Source organism: Salmo salar, chromosome 14 (assembly GCF_965601325.2).
Source record: "Salmo salar chromosome 14, fSalSal1, whole genome shotgun sequence".
NCBI classification, from domain to species: domain Eukaryota; kingdom Metazoa; phylum Chordata; class Actinopteri; order Salmoniformes; family Salmonidae; genus Salmo; species Salmo salar.
In genome coordinates this window covers 33,018,950-33,036,938 of record NC_138304.1, presented here as the reverse complement: position 1 = coordinate 33,036,938, position 17,989 = coordinate 33,018,950, and the positions used below count along the sequence as shown (strand labels likewise).

General features: G+C 39.9%; 1 protein-coding gene across 4 annotated transcripts; it reads right to left on the bottom strand.

The window, feature by feature from the left end:
• Positions 1 to 1,956: 1,956 nt before the first annotated feature.
• On the bottom strand, positions 1,957 to 14,453 carry LOC106569130 (microtubule-associated protein RP/EB family member 2). Of its 4 annotated transcripts, XM_045694192.2 has the most exons (8): positions 14,324 to 14,447; positions 11,118 to 11,260; positions 7,360 to 7,487; positions 6,648 to 6,793; positions 6,216 to 6,435; positions 4,441 to 4,604; positions 3,791 to 3,949; positions 1,957 to 3,497 (listed from the first exon to the last, which is right to left on the bottom strand). In XM_045694192.2, exons 2-8 carry the CDS (start codon positions 11,177 to 11,179, stop codon positions 3,411 to 3,413), a joined length of 966 nt encoding a protein of 321 aa, XP_045550148.1. In that variant the 5' UTR covers positions 11,180 to 11,260; positions 14,324 to 14,447; the 3' UTR covers positions 1,957 to 3,410. The 4 variants fall into 4 exon arrangements, with proteins under 4 accessions (XP_045550148.1, XP_013995606.1, XP_013995605.1 ...); XM_014140131.3 differs by lacking the exon at positions 11,118 to 11,260 and having other exon boundaries at positions 14,324 to 14,453; XM_014140130.3 differs by lacking the exon at positions 14,324 to 14,447 and having other exon boundaries at positions 11,093 to 11,258.
• Positions 14,454 to 17,989: the final 3,536 nt, after the last annotated feature.

Here is a 17,989-nt window from a genome sequence, read left to right as displayed (position 1 = left end):
AAAGTCCCATGATGGTTGTGACTGGCCATTACTGCTTATTACTTATTAACCATTATTTATTCACATTACTTTAATAAAATATTTCTGTCATTGTGTATATTGCATTTGTTTTATTTGATGACTTCATTATTTCATTCCAAATAATCTCATATCTACTGAGCTACTGCTTATGCTTTCTGACAAAATCCCTATTTTGTAGTTTTTCTAAATAAATAAGGCATATTTTTATGATTGCTGAATACCAACTATCAATCACTTAGATAATGTATTTTCAAGTAGGGATACAACAGAAAAAAACTATGAGATTTGTGGGGATACCTCGCAAAGCAACAGCTGTTCCCTCATGATTGCGCATTCTTCTGGCTCTTCCTATGCTGACATAAAATAAAAACAGAAAAAGTAGATGCGCAATGGATTAAGGTCATTGTCGTTAATAACCACGTTTACTGCCCTAAACTATGTACAATATTGGTCTGTTGGAAACTACAACTCCCTACTAAATCGCAGAGTTCATGATGGATTAGATTTTTCTCTAGAGAAACCAAACTGTGCAATATGCGCATTAAATTTACATTTTTTTTTAAAAACGAACGAAACGGAATTCAAATAATTGAACCGACATCGGTCAATTAGTTGTTTAAAAACAAAAAAATAACGACAATTCGGTTAATCGCCCAGCACTAATATGAAATGACCAGCTGACGGTCCACAACTTTTCTTATTGGCGCACTGCTTTCAGGAAATGGTTACATTTCCCATCAAAGATATTTATAACTAACCCAAGACAGTTCATCTGTGTCGTTTACAGTGGGAGCAAATTAAGCATAGTGGGCAAAACAGGCATGGCAAGTTTGCGAGAACCTATTGGCGCGTTGTAGCATGTCTTTGCATATTTCCGTTAGGGAACGCCTCCTTTGTGAAGTGCGCGTGTCCACAAACGCAATTCGACCTCGCTCTCTTTCTAAACCGCGCAATTTAAAAAAAAACTTTGGCAAAGCGTCAAGTCTATAACACTTTTTACACTGTGCTGTAAATAGAAACATTTATTAAGATAAGATGTTTAATCGATGGGAAAATTCGCAGACTTTCTCTCACTACCACATTTGGTGGTGAGAAAACGTTCTGAACAGATGCGTCAGCTTTATAGCCCCTGTGACTTGTCTGGGTTACCCCTTCTGTTTGTGGTCCCACAGCCATAAACCATGGCAATTATACAGTTTCTCTTCTTAAACCTAACCTTAAACATACCCCTAACCTTATGCCTAACCTTAAATGAAGACCAATAAGCACAATTTTGTTTTCATGAATTTTTACGATATAATTATTGACTTATTGTTGACTTCTGGGAAATGTAGTACTTAAGGTTGGTGACGCACCTTGCACTCCAGTCATTTGCTTGTAGTACAGTGCTTACGTTCATTAAATAGAAAATGCTGGAAGCAGTTCGACACTGAAAAACTCCATTATTTGTTGATTTATGTTTAATTACTTAGGTAAATAGCAAGAGGCTATATATCTACCACTTGTCAGGCCTCTGAGTTTGCAGCAGAGAACTTGGTTCTAAGCTGACAAATGTTAGAGGATTCATTGAGGAAATGTAATTTCAATGACTCCAATCAACTCTACAGTGCCCTACTGTTACTGCAATACATAATTGTAAATAAGAATGTGTTAACTGCCTTGCCTAGTTAAATAAAGGTTAAATAAATAGACGAACAGAAACACTAGCCAAAGTGTACTATTTTGGTGCAAAGCAAACCCAAATGGAGTCGGTTCCTTCAGTAAACACATCAAATAGACATAGCCTGTTTTGGGCATCAATGCCTCTTCATTGACCACTGCACTGCCAAATCCAAATGAACAGTTTTCGTTCCTTACATTTAAAAAAAAAAAAATCTCAACTGTCGCAGTGAATAATATTGAAGGTTGGTTGATACAACATAATGAAAAACTCAATTTGACTGAAAAGGTGAAAGGTTTTATTACAGTAAATCCATCCAAATCTCAACAGCTTTCAAAACGCAGGTTAAACATACAAAAACACATCTCACTTAACATAGTTCTTTTTTATTATTAAATATTTAAAAAGCAGGTCAAGTTATTCACAAATAAAATGCAAACATGCAACACGTTTTGGGGAATGCATGAGTGGGACGTCAGAAAAAAATATATAATTATTGACAGCACATGTTTACATTCCTTTTCATTTACACAATATATGACTAAAGCATTATGGTGCACTGCCAAGTTCAATAAGAATAAATGCAACATTAAAAAAAGGTATACAATGTACGTACTTGGAATATAGTATGTCAAATTACTCAGTGAACTGACTCACAACTTTCCCTAAGACATGTGGTTCAAAAGTCATATGAAAACATCTGAAATATACCTGACTTCCACTGAATACGAAGGTGGTTAGTTGCTGTTAAAACTAAAGTTGAAAATAATGTTCATACTAGTCTACACTAAAATGAGCTCCCTTCCCTTATGATGAAGCCATACTGAAACAACCTTGTTTCTGTCACTGAAGCACCAAATCTGGTGCAAATTAGACATTTTTGAGTACACTGATTAATTTATCAGAATTCTTAGAATTCATGAAGATAGACAAATTATGAGTAGTATGTGACTAACTCACTACTGCTTTTCATTCATGATTCTCATGGACCGTACTGCCTCACTTCATGTAGAGGCAATATCGAGTCTTCTAAGCTTTAATTATTGTTATAGTAATTAATTTGTAATTGTGTGGACATACAGTATTATCCATTCCAGAGTCAAATGTCAGTGCAACATATGGAGGAAGGTTAAATAGGAGATACTACGAGCCCTTCAAGGCTTTTTCTTATTGCATTCTCATGATTAATATGGTTGATATGTAATAAAAAATAAAATAAACAATAACTTTGAAACAACGTACATAATGGAAGGATCACGGGACCGACCGAAGCTGGCAACATAACACTTGCTGACAGATAAAAACACTATCTGTCCACTCCATACTACAACATTTTGTCACATCTAGAATTTTGGATGACTTGTTTTTTTTCCCACTGTCCTTGGAAACTTCTGTGATGTTCTGAGCTTGTCTGCATGTGGCGGTATGTAATAACAGCCACCTGCCCACAGCATTTCGCAACAGTCACAATAACACACAGAATGTAGAACGGCAGAGGAAATATATATATATATATATATAAAAACTAGGGTCATGTTTCTTTGCATGAGGTTGTTTCATGTGCTCAGTCTTCAGGAGAACCAAAAAATAAACAAACCATGAGGGAAAAAATACAAATGAGAAAATAAAAAAAATAAAACCTGTAACAAAATTCTCACAAAACAAAAGGGCATGGTGTTGTGGTGGGGCCAGGGCTGTGGCCAGGGGCAAGGACAGGGAGTGATGGCAGTCAGTACTCATCCTGCTGATCATCAGGAACATCCTCTTCATGGACCCCTGGATCCACATCTTCTCCATCCACCTCTCCTGCACCTTCCTGAAGGGACACAAGCAGTAATAGCAAAATGTCAGGGCCAGAGCCACCATAGGTCTCTTCAGGTAATTAACAGCACCAACAACCTAAATCAATTGATCAATCAAACAAAGGCCTGTGATTAAAAAGAAAATTAGGTCCTTGAACGATTAGAAAAACATTTGCTATCCAATCCAGCACCAACCTTCTAGAACCTAAAACAAATGTTGCACAACAGCAACCCACACCCAATCGCCTCTGGGAAATTCCTATGAATGATCAATCAATGAAGAGCCAATCAAATACAGCCGACTGACCTGTTCGTCTGCAGAGTACAGAATCTCCATTAGCCGCTCCACGAACTGGGCGCTCTCCTGACCTTGTTCCTGTGCCAGCACTTCCACATCCCGCAACTTTCCAAAGTAAAAGTCCCTCTCCTTCTCCACACCCTCAAGTGCAAGTTTTAATGTGTTCACCTGTACACAAAATGAGGCAAAGTAGTATCAGTATTGTACAGACAAATTGATATTCCTATCATCTATTTGTTTTACTTCACACACACCACAATTCTCTTTGTGTGGAAACTTTTGTATAATGATGTGCAGTATTAATGATTTTTCCATTGTCAATAAAATACAAAATGGTCACAAAGTTGGACAGCGCACCATCTTAAAAATCTAGCTGTAATACACCACTGTTCCTCTGATCCCCAACTGCTTATTACTTGGATCGTTTTCATGTTTAGGGTTTAACAGTAATCTAATCCTTGTAAAATCAGAATTATGGAATGATCATTCAATGCAGTTTGTAATTACTTGTCATTTTGGTTTTGCCAAAAACAATAGACACTGTTTAGATTCGTAAGAAGGATGTGTGAGTCCAACTTAGATATATTAAATTGTAATGACGCTGTTGTAGTAACTTACATATATTAAATTGTAATTATGCTGTAGTAGTGACTTTATACCTGGTCGTTGAGCCCTGTGACCTGTGCTTCCAGTTCCCGCTCTCCTTTGGCCGGAGTTGTTGTTGGAGTTGCAACTGGGATTCTTTTCGCTGAAGAGGGTCTGGAGGATGGATGGGGGCTGCAGGGGTTTTGTTTCGGGGTTGTTGCACTTGCCCTGGTGGCTCCTGAACACAAAGATAGGTTAGAAAATGTAAATAATCTGGTCATGTCAGGGTGTTCACACTTGGTCCCTTTCAGCCAATTCTTATGAACTCAACGCGGTTTGTTAATTTTTTGTTCAGTGTGAACACTGACTTGCCTAGATGAATAAAGGTAAAATAAAAAAAAGGAACTCCGACCCTCAAAAGAGCCCCCGAAGCGAACCAAACTGAGACCATCGAGAGGTGGTCTGAGTTCGGTTCGCTTGAATTCCGTGGTCCGGTTCCCATTTTTAGGGCAATGCGAACACAAAGCTTCCCAGGTTCGCTTGCCATTATTACTGTACTACACTAATACAACACCGTTTCCCCTGCCATAATCCCTCACATTGGTGCCACAAAAGAGAAAAAATGATAAGGTTAATGGGAAAAAAACGTGTCGTTTTTTGGATATTGATTAGCGATTGTCAAGAACGCACAAAAATTCCAAATTATGTGTGGAGTTTTGTACTGACACGACGTTCAGATTATTTGTTTGCACTATGTGATCTATAGGCTAAGAAAGTTTCATACGCTGTTTATTTCGTTTGTGGGGTTTGAATACTGTGAGAAGACAACATATTTGGCGATAATCACAACATAGGATACAAACTCAAGAGACGTGCTATCCGGGATCGTTGGGACGTTCCAACTCTGATGTTACCCCATGGAAGTTCACATTTAAAATAGTTAAGGGTTAAGGAAAGGTAATGGTTAAGTTTAGATAAGGGTTAAGGTTAGGATTTAGGGTAGGAACGTCCCAAAGAGCCTCGATAGCACTAACCATAAAATCAACGCTAGCTCTTTTTATTTATTTAACCTTTATTTAACTAGGAAAGTCACTCGTAAAGGGCCAGTGGCCTATATTGGGTGTAAAATGTTCAATTACAGCAATATTTAATATGCAGTATTCTTCTGATATTTATTCTGTTACCAATCATTTTTACATGTTAATATTATCTTCAAATTATAATTATACGTCTCATCTTTTAACTAAATAGAATCTATTAGCTTCCAAAAAGTATATCTAGATGTCCAATAACATGATCTGATAGAATTGCTTTGTAAAAACCCAGAGTGCATTGAGTGAATGTTGGAAAAAGATCTTGGTTCCTTTATAAACATAGCAATGTGAATGCAAAGAGGACTCCGACCAGGTCAAGTGAACTGGCAAAAGAGTTGAGTCCTTATTCAAAGACAAGGGCAGTGTGAATACAAAGAGAACATAGTTATTTTGCTTTTCCTTTACTCCAGAGTAAAGAGGACTGATATAGGTTCATTAAAGAGGACCCTATGTGAAAACACCCCCAGTCAGTTTCTTAATCTACATAAACAATGTCTGCTGTCCAGAGGGGTGTCCTACAAAACAGGATCAATGAGTTAGCAGGCTAACTTTGATAAACAACCAGAATTAACAAATGTTCTGGTTCATTAAGAAAGCTAAACTTATGTGTTTTTGGTTGTTGAGTCAGTTAGACCATGCTCATTTCAAGCACATCTTTAAAAAAAATAAAACATTATTTCCTAATATTTAGGCACGTTATCTGCCTAACTCATTGATCCTGCTTTCTATTAGACCCCTCAGGTAGCTGGTCTTACCTGCAGTGGGGGAGCTGGCTGCGTGGTGTTGGGACTTTTTTGGCAGGTTGAAGATCTGCTCACCGGGGTCAGGTGGGGGGATGGCATCCTGACCCTGTCTGGCCTGAAGTGGGTCGTAATCTTTACCGTCATAGTTGGCATCAAAGAACCTCTTAAACCACTGGATGAAGTCAAGGTTGTCCTGAAATCTGGCTTTCACAAGCTTCTCCACAGGAATAATCTTTAAAGAGGAGAAGTGGAAATAAATTATCAAGATGAAATAGTTGGGGTAATTGTTTAATAATCTGGACTTCATGTGACATGACAAATTAGAATAAATTTTTTTTAGGAACGTTGTGTGTGTGTGTTCTATCTAATATAGCCTTGCCAATGCAACTAACTCATTAGCAACTACGGTAGGTCCCGTCAGGACACTTTGCCTCATCCTCTCACCTTGTCCACATTCATTCTCTTGAAAGAGGCCTGCAGCAGCTTGAAGTTATGAATGTACTCATGCTCGAATTTAGCCTGGAACTTAACCTTCTTAAGATGGACGCAGCCAGGGAATAGCAAATCCATGAACTGGCAGTAGGCCGCTCCTAGAAGGGAATGAAGATGTGTGACAAAAATTACTGCTCGTTTCTCTTCTGATACAAGTGCAAACTAATTATATTTTTCAGGCATATGCTTGATGGAAGTGTTTCACGGTACTGCCATTAGCAAACCTGCGCACAACACATCCTTTCAATTAAAAGACAGACTAGAGACCATGGAATTAGTACCATTAGCACACCTTGCGACAGGACTGTGTGTGGTTCAGGAGAGATTGGATTACTTGGGGTAGCCATGGCATGGTAGGCACAGCAAGTGTGCAAACTAGTTTTATTAATAGCACAGTCCGTCTTCTCTGTCAGAGCAAGGTTAGGTTAGGAGCAAGGTTGGGGTTACACCAGGTTTCTTTGATTATACATACCACTATGCCTATTAGAGGGTCATCAGCAGAAGTTGGGCATATAAGAGAGGAAAAGTATGGCCAGGTGTTTCTCATCCAATACCTATAGTATCATCCTGCATCTCCCTTCTTATGCTAGGCCTATATCCTGAGGTCCTTGGTTCTGGGAGGAAGCACAGTTTGCAGCAGAGTTTACAGGGTAATTATTCTTACCTGAGGAGAGCTGCTCCACTTTAGTGTAGTTCAGACCGAGAAGATCGTTAACCCAGGCAGTGATATCATGCCTGCTCATAGTCTCCTGGGTTATTGAGGTAGAATATACGTTGACCGCCATCCCCCAACTGCAAAAGACAGGAAGGCATATCTCAGTCAGTTATAATTCACTTTCTACAAAACATTACCATCTCAAACTAAGGACATTGTTTTGTATCCCTTTTACATAATGGTTAGCCAACATTCTGTACACACAATGGTTGACCAACAGATAAAAACCTGCATATCATTTTCAACTACTGCCATTAAACAGAGAGATGCAGTAGCAAAGATTAAGCAAGGCAGACAACAACAATACAAACCATCAAGTGGAAACTCACTGATTTGACAGCAAGCAAGTAAACCTAGGCATATAACCACAGCCACTAGATACTGTAGGAAATTAAGCCAGACATATCCCATGTTAGGTCCGGTAATGTGATAACATGTTAGTAACGCAAATATAAAGATAAAGGATGTCCAATTTAACAGCAATGGATACACACTATCAACACTAAACATGCAAATACACCCATAACAGAAGAGGGCTCAAACATATGGAAAAAGCATTCAGGAGAGTATTGAATTTGAGCGAAGTTTGAGTATAGTTGTACTACAAAATCTACATGTGATGAGGAGACATTGCATGAGGATAAAAAAAAAAATGCATCTTCATGAGGCTGGCTGTTGAGAGTGTTAAGAAACATCAATGGAGCAAAGTGAAATGAAAGTGGTGTAAGCTCTCACAGTGCAAACAAATATCATGAATAGTATAACGTGTGAAACTGTTGATCACCATAGTGATCACAGTAACTTCAAACATGGTCTTTGACGAGTGTAGCCTACATTATGCAAGAACATTGTAAAGTGCAACAAAATAGCGCTTTTCACCGCTTTGGTATTTTGAATTATTTCATTCTAAATGATGAGGCTGGAGCCCATAATGTCAAAATGTAAGACCCGAGTTGTTACTGCACCATTTCATATTCTCAGATGGGTATCAGAAATAATAAACGGGCCTACAAATGTCTAGTGGTCTATCGCTCCACCATACCAAACACTTAGCTAATAATCTTACATCCCACTGTCACAGATAACAAGGAGGGCTGGCCACTTAGCGGCAGGCGGACAATGCATTTCCATTACGGTAACAGCTAACGTTAGGCAACAATTACATCAAGCGCGTAATTTATTCAAATGACCCAAACTGACCAAATTTGGACTGAAGTTTCGGTTTCGAACTATCCTCTTTCATTGATTGCGCACTGATAAAAAGGATAGCCGTTCCCGTGTCAACAAAACGGGTGTACTGCTAGCTTTGTTAGCCAGTTAGCTCATTGGCTATACTTGACCCAGACAGAAGAGCTTATCATTTGAACAGACTGGTTTTAAAACCATGTTATATAATACAAGGAATAACTAAGACAGTAAAGGTGCCCCTTTTCCCAGAACACACGATTAGGTAGGGTAGGACCAACAAAAATATTATGGCAGCTACTTGCAATCATTAACGTTATAGTCAAGACAGTGACTGTGTATTTGATAATGAAGCAAGCTAACGGGGTAGTCGGTTTGACAACGGTCTTACTTCCAACTAGCCACATAATTTGTGCCGTTTTATCACTGTAAATGTCACGTATTTCGCTTTGGCAGAATTGTTAACTTGCAGAGGCCTCCTCAAAACGATTTAACCCATGGTTAAGAAACAGCACGTACATGTTGGATTTGATAATGACAAGTCACCAAGAAGGCAATACATGCACTATTGCACGAGCCGATTCATTGTAACGGAATCGAAATAGCGCTAGACCGTGGCATGGAAAACATTCAATGCTCGTGAAACAAATGTTCAGGGTTTTGCAGCAACCTTGTGCTCAAAGCCTTGTTATGAAACCACGCCAAATGCGGCATTTGCACTGATTTACCTGTAGGCGCGCTCTCCTCGCACTGTATTTTTTCTGTAAGGAATGCAGTTGGATCCGTCCGTTGGGATGATGTCGTTGTTATTCTCTCCATTTGGGGACAGTGCTTGGGTGGGACCAGGCATTGGGTCTCTAAAATATTGAACAGATTATCTGCTCTCTCTCTATGAAAGGACGATGCAATATAAAGTGACGCACCTCGGCTCGTTCTCTAGTCTGCTTATTCTTCACAAATCTGTCTCTGGTGACGTCACTGCACCCTAACCAACCACGTGACTGATGGGGTGGCGGTGCGCTTCTTGGAAGGTGGACGGCGAATTCCACTAATAGAAATGAAGGGACATAGGGACCCTTACTCACTCAAACGCAAAAGGTTTCGTTTATTTCGTGCCTCGTAGTCAATAGCAATAGTTGGCCTACTTGTAGACATATTTAAATGCCAGGCCTTTATTATAAAATGATGCATCTATTGTGCTTCTTGGTTTTCTATCTTCTCATTATTTGGGCAAGTGAGAATTCTATTGCTTGTTGGATTTCATTTACATAGGGTTATTATATTGCTGAAATGCAGAAGAATAATAGTGAATCTGTGACCGGGACATATGGGACCAATTCTGAACTGGAACCCGAGTTCATTTTTTATTTTGCATACTGGTAAGCAGTTTCATTAATGTTGCACTGAAAACCCAACCCTCTTCCAGTGATGGCTAGTGTTGACCATTAACCAATTCTTTTTTTTTTAATCTTTTTTTTTTTTTTAAAACAACTAATTGATTGATGTTGGTTCAATTACTTCAATTCCATTTTGTTCTTTTTTTCTGTGAGGTCAATGCTTTAGATAACAGGCCACATAATTACCACATTTTCTGAGCTGAACTAACTACAATGACCATCATCTATTGCACGCCTACTTGTCCAGTCTGTTTATTTTATGCCTGCTACATTAAGTGGGACAGACACTGAGAAGAGAAAAATGCGCGATGGGGAGGGATAGTGAGCAGTTGTTTCACGAGGTCTCTCCCTGAAAATACATTATCTAAGTATTTGATAGTTGGTATTCAGCAGTCATAAAAGTATGCCTTATTTACTTTGAAAAACTACTAAAATAGTGTTGTCAGACAGCATAGGCGGTAGCTCTATAGAGATGAGATGACTTGCAATAAAATAAAGTAATTGACAAAAACAAATGCAATATGCAGAACTGAAATATTTTATAAAGGTAATGATGGTTAATAAGCGATACGCAGAAATGGGCAGTCACTACCATCATGGGACTTGTATTAACTGTTTTATTCTGTGTTGTTACAGCATTCAACCACAATGCATAGCGCATTTCATGTTAAAAAAATAATTTAAACCAAAAACCTGATTCTTTTTTATTTTGATAATCGAACCAAAACCGAACTGACCTCAAAAAAGGACTAATCACTCCGCACTATGGCTTAAAAGGATTGCCTTCTAAAGTGCTGTACTGCAACCACAAGTAGCAGAACAAAAGCCTTTGTTGTTAGCCATACTATAAGGTCACCATTCACCAACCTTGGTCCTGGAGAGCTACTGAGCATATGCTGGCTTCCGTTCCAACCCAGCACTAACTCTGATTCAACAAATGGTAATAAATAGATTAGTTGAAACAGAATACCTGTATATAGGCCAGTTTATCAATTAGCTCAACTGAAACTTGTCATTTTGCTGAGACAGTGCACTGGCCCACTAACACACCACATGGCAGGCTGTACCCCTACTTCCGCCAGATGCCTCTTAATTCTTACGTCATTTGTAAAGTTGGTCCCCTACTGTAATCTGTCGAGACGGTGATACACTCGTGTCCCCCGGCGACCAGTTTGTTCATAAAACATCCTCCATTCAGGTTGCAAATGCGTCGGTTACTTGGTTTCCTCCTTGACTTGATTTAATGGTGCGCCGGTCTAAAAACAAAACTGGAAAAATATACATACTCTTAATAAAACCCCTTTCTCCACCACCATGCTATTGGCTAATGCCACTTCCTGATGTTGCGTACACTGTTCAGCCAGGGGTAAACAGACTGCTAGAACCTGATTAGCTGAATGCAGTACACAATATCCGGAAGCAGCATTAATCACTAACATGGTGGTGGAAATAGTGTTTTATTAAGACAGAACACATATTTTCTTTTTTTTGGGCTGGTGGCCCATTAAATCGACTTGAAGTGGAAACCGACGCCTTTCCAACCTGGTTTAAGATATGCCTTGCTCTAGGGCACAACGGTTGTACCAGAGATAGCGATGCCAGCAACCTCTGGTTGCCAGTTGACTGATTACTGTGAATCCCGCAAGATTCTCCCAGTGTCAGACATAAGCTATGATTGCAACCCTCAGATTACCAGCCATCCTCCAACTGCCGCCCTGCCAAACCCTCAGGTGTTAGTGCTGGGCTAGAACAAAAGCCTGCAAGCAGAATTTATATACCTCAGGGAATAATAGACCTTTTTATTTTTTTTGTATACAGTACCAGTCAAAAGTTTGGACACATACTCATTCAAGGGTTTCTTTATTTTTACTATTTTCTACATTGTAGAATAAAATGAAGACATCAAAACTATTAAATAACACATTTGGAATCATGTAGTAACCAAAGAAAGTGTTATTTGAGATTCTTCAAAGTAGCCACCCTTTCTTTGCCTTGACAGCTTTGCACACTCTTGGCATTCTCTCAACCAGCTTCATGAGGTAGTCACCTGGAATGCATTTCAATTAACAGGTGTGCCTTGTTAAAAGTTACATTTGTGGAATTTCTTTCGTTCCTTTAATGCATTTGAGCCAATCAGTTGTGACAAGGTAGGGGTGGTATACAGAATATAGCCCGATTTGGTAAAAGACCAAGTCCATATTATGGCAAGAACAGCTCAAATAAGCAAAGACAAACAACAGTCAATCATTACTTTAAGACATGAAGGTCAGTCAATCTGGAACATTTCAAGAACTTTTAAAGTTTATTCAAGTGCAGTCGCAAAAACCATCAAGTGCTATGATGAGAATGCCACAGGAAAGGAAGACCCATAGTTACCTCTGCTGCAGAGAAGTTCATTAAAGTTACTAGCCTCAGAAATTGCAGCCCAAATAAATGCTTCACACAGAGTTCAAGTAACAGACACATCTCAACATCAACTGTTCAGAGGAGACTGCGTGAATCAGGCCTTCATGGTCAAATTGCTGCAAATAAACCACTACTAAATGACACCAATAATAAGAAGAGACTTGCTTGTGCCAAGAAACACAAGCAATGGACATCAGACCAGTGGAAATCCGTCCATGGTCTGATGAATCCAAATTTTATAATTTTGGTTCCATCCACCGTGTGTTTGTGAGACGCAGAGTAGGTGAACGGATGATCTCCACATGTGTAGTTCCCACCGTGAAGCATGGAGGAGGAGATTTGATGGTGTGGGGGTGCTTTGCTGGTGACACTGTGTGATTTATTTAGAATTAAAGGCACACTTAACCAGCATGGCTACCATAACATTCTGCAGCGATACGCCATCCCATCTGGTTTGTGCTTAGTGGGACTATCATTTGTTTTCAACAGGACAATAACCCAACACACCTCCAGGCTGTGTAAGGGCTATTTGACCAAGAAAGAGAGTGATGAAGTGCTGCATCAGATGACCTGGCCTCCACAGTCACCTGACCTCAACCCAATTGAGATGTTTGGGATGAGTTGGACTGCAGAGTGAAGGAAAAGCAGCCAACAAGTTCTCAGCATATGTGGGAACTCCTTCAAGACTGATGGAAAAGCATTCCATGTGAAGCTGGTTGGGAGAATGCCAAGCGTGTGCAAAGCTGTCATCAAGGCAAAGGGTGGCTACTTTGAAGAATCTAAAATATATTTTGATTTGTTTAACACTTTATTGGTTACTACATGATTCCATGTGTGTTATTTCATAGTGTTGATGTCTTCACTATTATTCTACAATGTAGAAAATAGTAAAAATAAAGAAAAACCCTTGAATGAACAAGTGTGTCCAAACTGGTACTGTATATGGATGAAATATAAGCCAGCCTGAGTAGTAATCCTCTGACAGTGCACACACTGTTTATTCTTGGTACAACTAGAACACAGTGTACTCATCTGTGCACTGACTGAATAAATATTCAGTCAGTGCACATATGCCCTCAAGAAAAGCAGGAATGAAAACATTGCCAAATACACAACATGAAAACGTTCTGATGATTAAACACGTAGCTGTTCTCCATCTCAAATCAACACCGGGCAAATATGGATAATGATGACTGCAGAAATCATAACATAAGGAAAAAATGCCAAGTTGAATTGGCCATTTCAGATCTCATTTGCAGCTGCTTTGGGGCATCAGCTTTCTTGGACACCTAGCTGGCTGGTACTGAATTACTGTATTGATTTGCACTGTACCATTGTGGTGCCATGCTGTTCAATGTTGTGTTAAACCCGAGCAGCAGTCAGCACAGTGCACAAATGAAGAAGTTTCTCTCTGGTGGCTGAGACTTGTCAAAGGACTTCATAGCTGAATATTTTTTTTACAAGCATTATCTTGTTTTTTGATATCCACGTTGTTGTATAGAGTTTTGGTTGCAATTTGCTGTCCCCTTTCACGCGGGAAGTGGTTCAAATGTGCAAAATGTCACATGCTAAAAAGACACACACAAACCAAAGTGAAAGTGGAGTAGTGAGTGAAACTTCTAAACTAGGTGGTGGCTAGCTGTCAAACCAAACATAGTTAGCATGCTAGCTAGCTAGCTGGCTAATCAATGTATACCGGTAGCTAGCACCACCACGGTAACGTAGACTGCTGGACTAGCAAGCTAGCAATAATTACAAGCCCACTTTGACAGAAACCGGTAGCCAACATATACAGTTTTAACCACATTACATCGAGTACAATTCAACAAAATACTGAGGTGTACAGCCCGCCATACATGTCCTAAAACATGTTCTACAAGTTTGACAAAAAATGACACATTGCAACCGTAGATTTTTTGACTCACCAGTGAACTCAGATTTCAGGTTATTCGGTGTTCAAAAGCTGCTATTTTCCTGAGTCACCCCACCCTCTTTCCACTCATTGTAGGAGCTGATGACGCCGACAACGTACACATGCTTCATTCGACAAGGAACCAGCGTTGCTGAAGCCGATTGGCTTGATTGTAACATCTGGTGTGATTTCGACCAGTCATAACTTGATGCGTTGCTCATTGAGTACAACTGACAGCTACTGTACGTGGGCATTGAAGTTGCCTCTGCACTCTCCTTTTTTAGTAACATGATAATGCATTCCTGCATTCCTTTTAGTATTACACAATAAGACAATATGCAATGTATACAGAGAAAATGCAGTATGTCATTGAATTTCTTAATTCTTATTTTTTATATATTTCATTTTCTTTTAAATTATCCAACTAGTACTTTTGTACTTCAAATGAAGGGTTTCACCTTCAAGATTCCTAACCACATTGGATATGATAAGACTTATCTTGTTTCCAAATGTGAAAAATCAAGCTCTAAGACAAACAACTTTCATGTGCTTGTTTAAAATGTATAGTGTGAGGTTAGGAATACCATATATAGATTTTTCTCATCATAAATCAATCTCTTTGGAGAGAGAAGCTGTGGTCCAGAGCAAGAGGGCTTTCAGACACATTTAGTAGGAATCTATATTTTGAGGCTTGTAAGGAATTTGGTTTCAGGCCAAAAAGAAAACATTCACCAGAGCTGACTTGGTCAACTAATTTAATATAATATCAAAATATGTCAAACAAAACAAATGAGATATTCCCACAAGTGTGTGCAAGACGTAAGGTCCACAGTTCCTTGGTTGAGATCTTATCTACAAACTATTTCCATTATATGTGTAGGTTAATAAGCAGACTTGCTAGAGATTTGAGTCATAGAGCATATTTCATCATTCAGCATTGACTGTGCTTGACTGCAATAAGTTGTCTGCATACTGAGCTCCTTGATTTGTTTGTAAGAAGTTAACAGTTTAGCAGTTCAGATTTCCCCTTAGCATTTCCCTTAGCACACAGCAATTATATAAAGGGGCACTAAAAATATATCTCAGATATTTGGCAAGTCATGATGTATCATTATCAAAATTATGTACTCTTGGTGCCAGTTCCTAGGCACAAATTAAGCTCAATTAATCATCTCCATTAAGAATGCTTTTTAGTTGTTTTTAGAGTTTGTATTGGACCCAACAACTGGTTGGACCACTGCTTGTAGGAACAGCCTGGTCTCAAGACTAGATGAAACATAGTAAATGTAAATCCGGGACACTCAAATTAGTATGATTTGTTATGTTTGGTATGGTTAAATAAGACAGAAGGTTAAGGCAAAAACAAAAATGTTGGGTAATTAGCAACTTTGGAACTAGCAACTAAACTCAAGACCCTGTCTTTCAAAGATAATTCGTAAAAATCCAAATTACTTCACAGATCTTCATTGTAAAGGGTTTAAACACTGATTCCCATGCTTGTTCAATGAACCATAAACAATGAATGAACATGCACCTGTGGAACGGTCATTAAGACACTAACAGCTTACAGACGGTAGGCAATTAAGGTCACAGTTATGAAAACTTAGGACACTAAAGAGGCCTTTCTATGGACTCTCAAAAACATCAAAAGAAAGATGCAGAGGGTCCCTGCTCATCTGCGTGAACGTGCCTTAGGTGTGCTGGAAGGAGGCATGAGGACTGCAGATGTGGCCAGGGCAATAAATTGCAATGTCCGTACTGTGAGACGCCTAAGATAGCACTACAGGGAGAAAGGACGGACAGCTGATCGTCCTCGCAGTGGCAGACCACATGTAACAACACCTGCACAGGATCGGTACATCCGAACATCACACCTGCGGGACAGGTACAGGATGGCAACAACAACTGCCCGAGTTACACCAGGAACGCACAATCCCTCCTCAGTGCTTAGACTGTCCGCAATAAGCTGAGAAAGCCTGGACTGAGGGCTTGTAGGCCTGTTGTAAGGCAGGTCCTCACCAGACATCACCAGCAACAACGTCGCCTATGGGCACAAACCCACCATTGCTGGACCAGACAGGACTGTCAAAAAGTGCTCTCAAGTGACAAGTCGTGGTTTTGTCTCACAAGGGGTGATGGTCGGATTTGCGTTTATCGTCGAAGGAATGAGCGTTGACACCGAGGCCTGTATTCTGGAGCGGAATCGATTTGGAGGTGGAGGGTCCGTCATGGTCTGGGGCAGTGTGTCACAGCATCATCGGACTGAGCTTGTTGTCATTGTAGGCAATCTCAACGCTGTGCGTTACAGGGAAGACATCCTCCTCCCTCATGTGGTACCCTTCCTGCAGGCTCATCCTGACATGACCCTCCAGCATAACAATGCCACCAGCCATACTGCTCATTCTGTGCATGATTTCCTGCAAGACAGGAAGGTCAGTGTTCTGCCATGGCCAGCGAAAAGCCCGGATCTCAATCCCATTGAGCACATCTGGGACCTGTTGGATCGGAGGGTGAGGGCTAGGGCCATTCCCCCCAGAAATATCCGGGAACTTGCAGGTGCCTGGTGGAAGAGTGGGGTAACATCTCACAGCAAGAACTGGCAAATCTGGTGCAGTCCATGAGGAGGAGATGACCTGCAGTACTTAATGCATCTGGTGGCCACACCAGATACTGATTGTTACTTTTGATTTTGACCCCCCCTTTGTTCAGGGACACATTATTCCATTTCTGGTAGTCACATGTCTGTGGAACTTGTAAAGTTTATGTCTCACTTGTTGAATCTTGTTATGTTCATACAAATATTATAAGTTAAGTTTGCTGAAAAGAAACGCAGTTGACAGTGAGAGGACATTTCTTTTTTCGCTGAGTTTACTTAGCATGTTAGCTAACCCTTTAACCTAACTCCTAACCCTATAACCTTAAGCCGAACCTAGGCACCTAGCTAACGTTAGCAACAACACATTGGAATTCGTAGCATATCATACATTTAGCAAATTCGTAACATATTGTACAAACTGCAATTTGAATATGTTGTATGAATTGCAATTCGTAACATATATGAATTGTAATTTTTGTAAACATATACAAATTGTAATTCATAACATATCATATGAAATGAATGATGGACACCCACAAATTAATATATACCATATGGTGTATCCTGCCTGTTTGGCCCTGTCCGGGGGTATCATCGGATGGGGCCACAGTGTCTCCTGACCCCTCCTGTCTCAGCCTCCAGTATTTATGCAGCAGTAGTTTATGTGTCGGGGGCTAGGGTCAGTCTGTTGTATCTGGAGTATCTGTCTTATCCAGTGTCCTGTGTGAATTTAAGTATGCTCTCTCTAATTCTCTCTCTCTCTCTTTCTCTCTTTCTTTCTTTCTCTCTCTCGGAGGACCATGCCTCAGGACTACCTGGTATGATGACTCCTTGTTGTCCCCAGTCCACCTGGCCGTGCTGCTGCTCCAGTTTCAACTGTTCTGCCTGCGGCTATGGAACCCTGACCTGTTCACTGTGATTACTATTATTTGACCATGCTGATCATTTATGAACATTTGAACATCTTGGCCATATTCTGTTATAATCTCCACCCGGCACAGCCAGAAGAGGACTGGCCACCCCTCATAGCCTGGTTCCTCTCTAGGTTTCTTCCTAGGTCTTGGCCTTTCTAGGGAGTTTTTC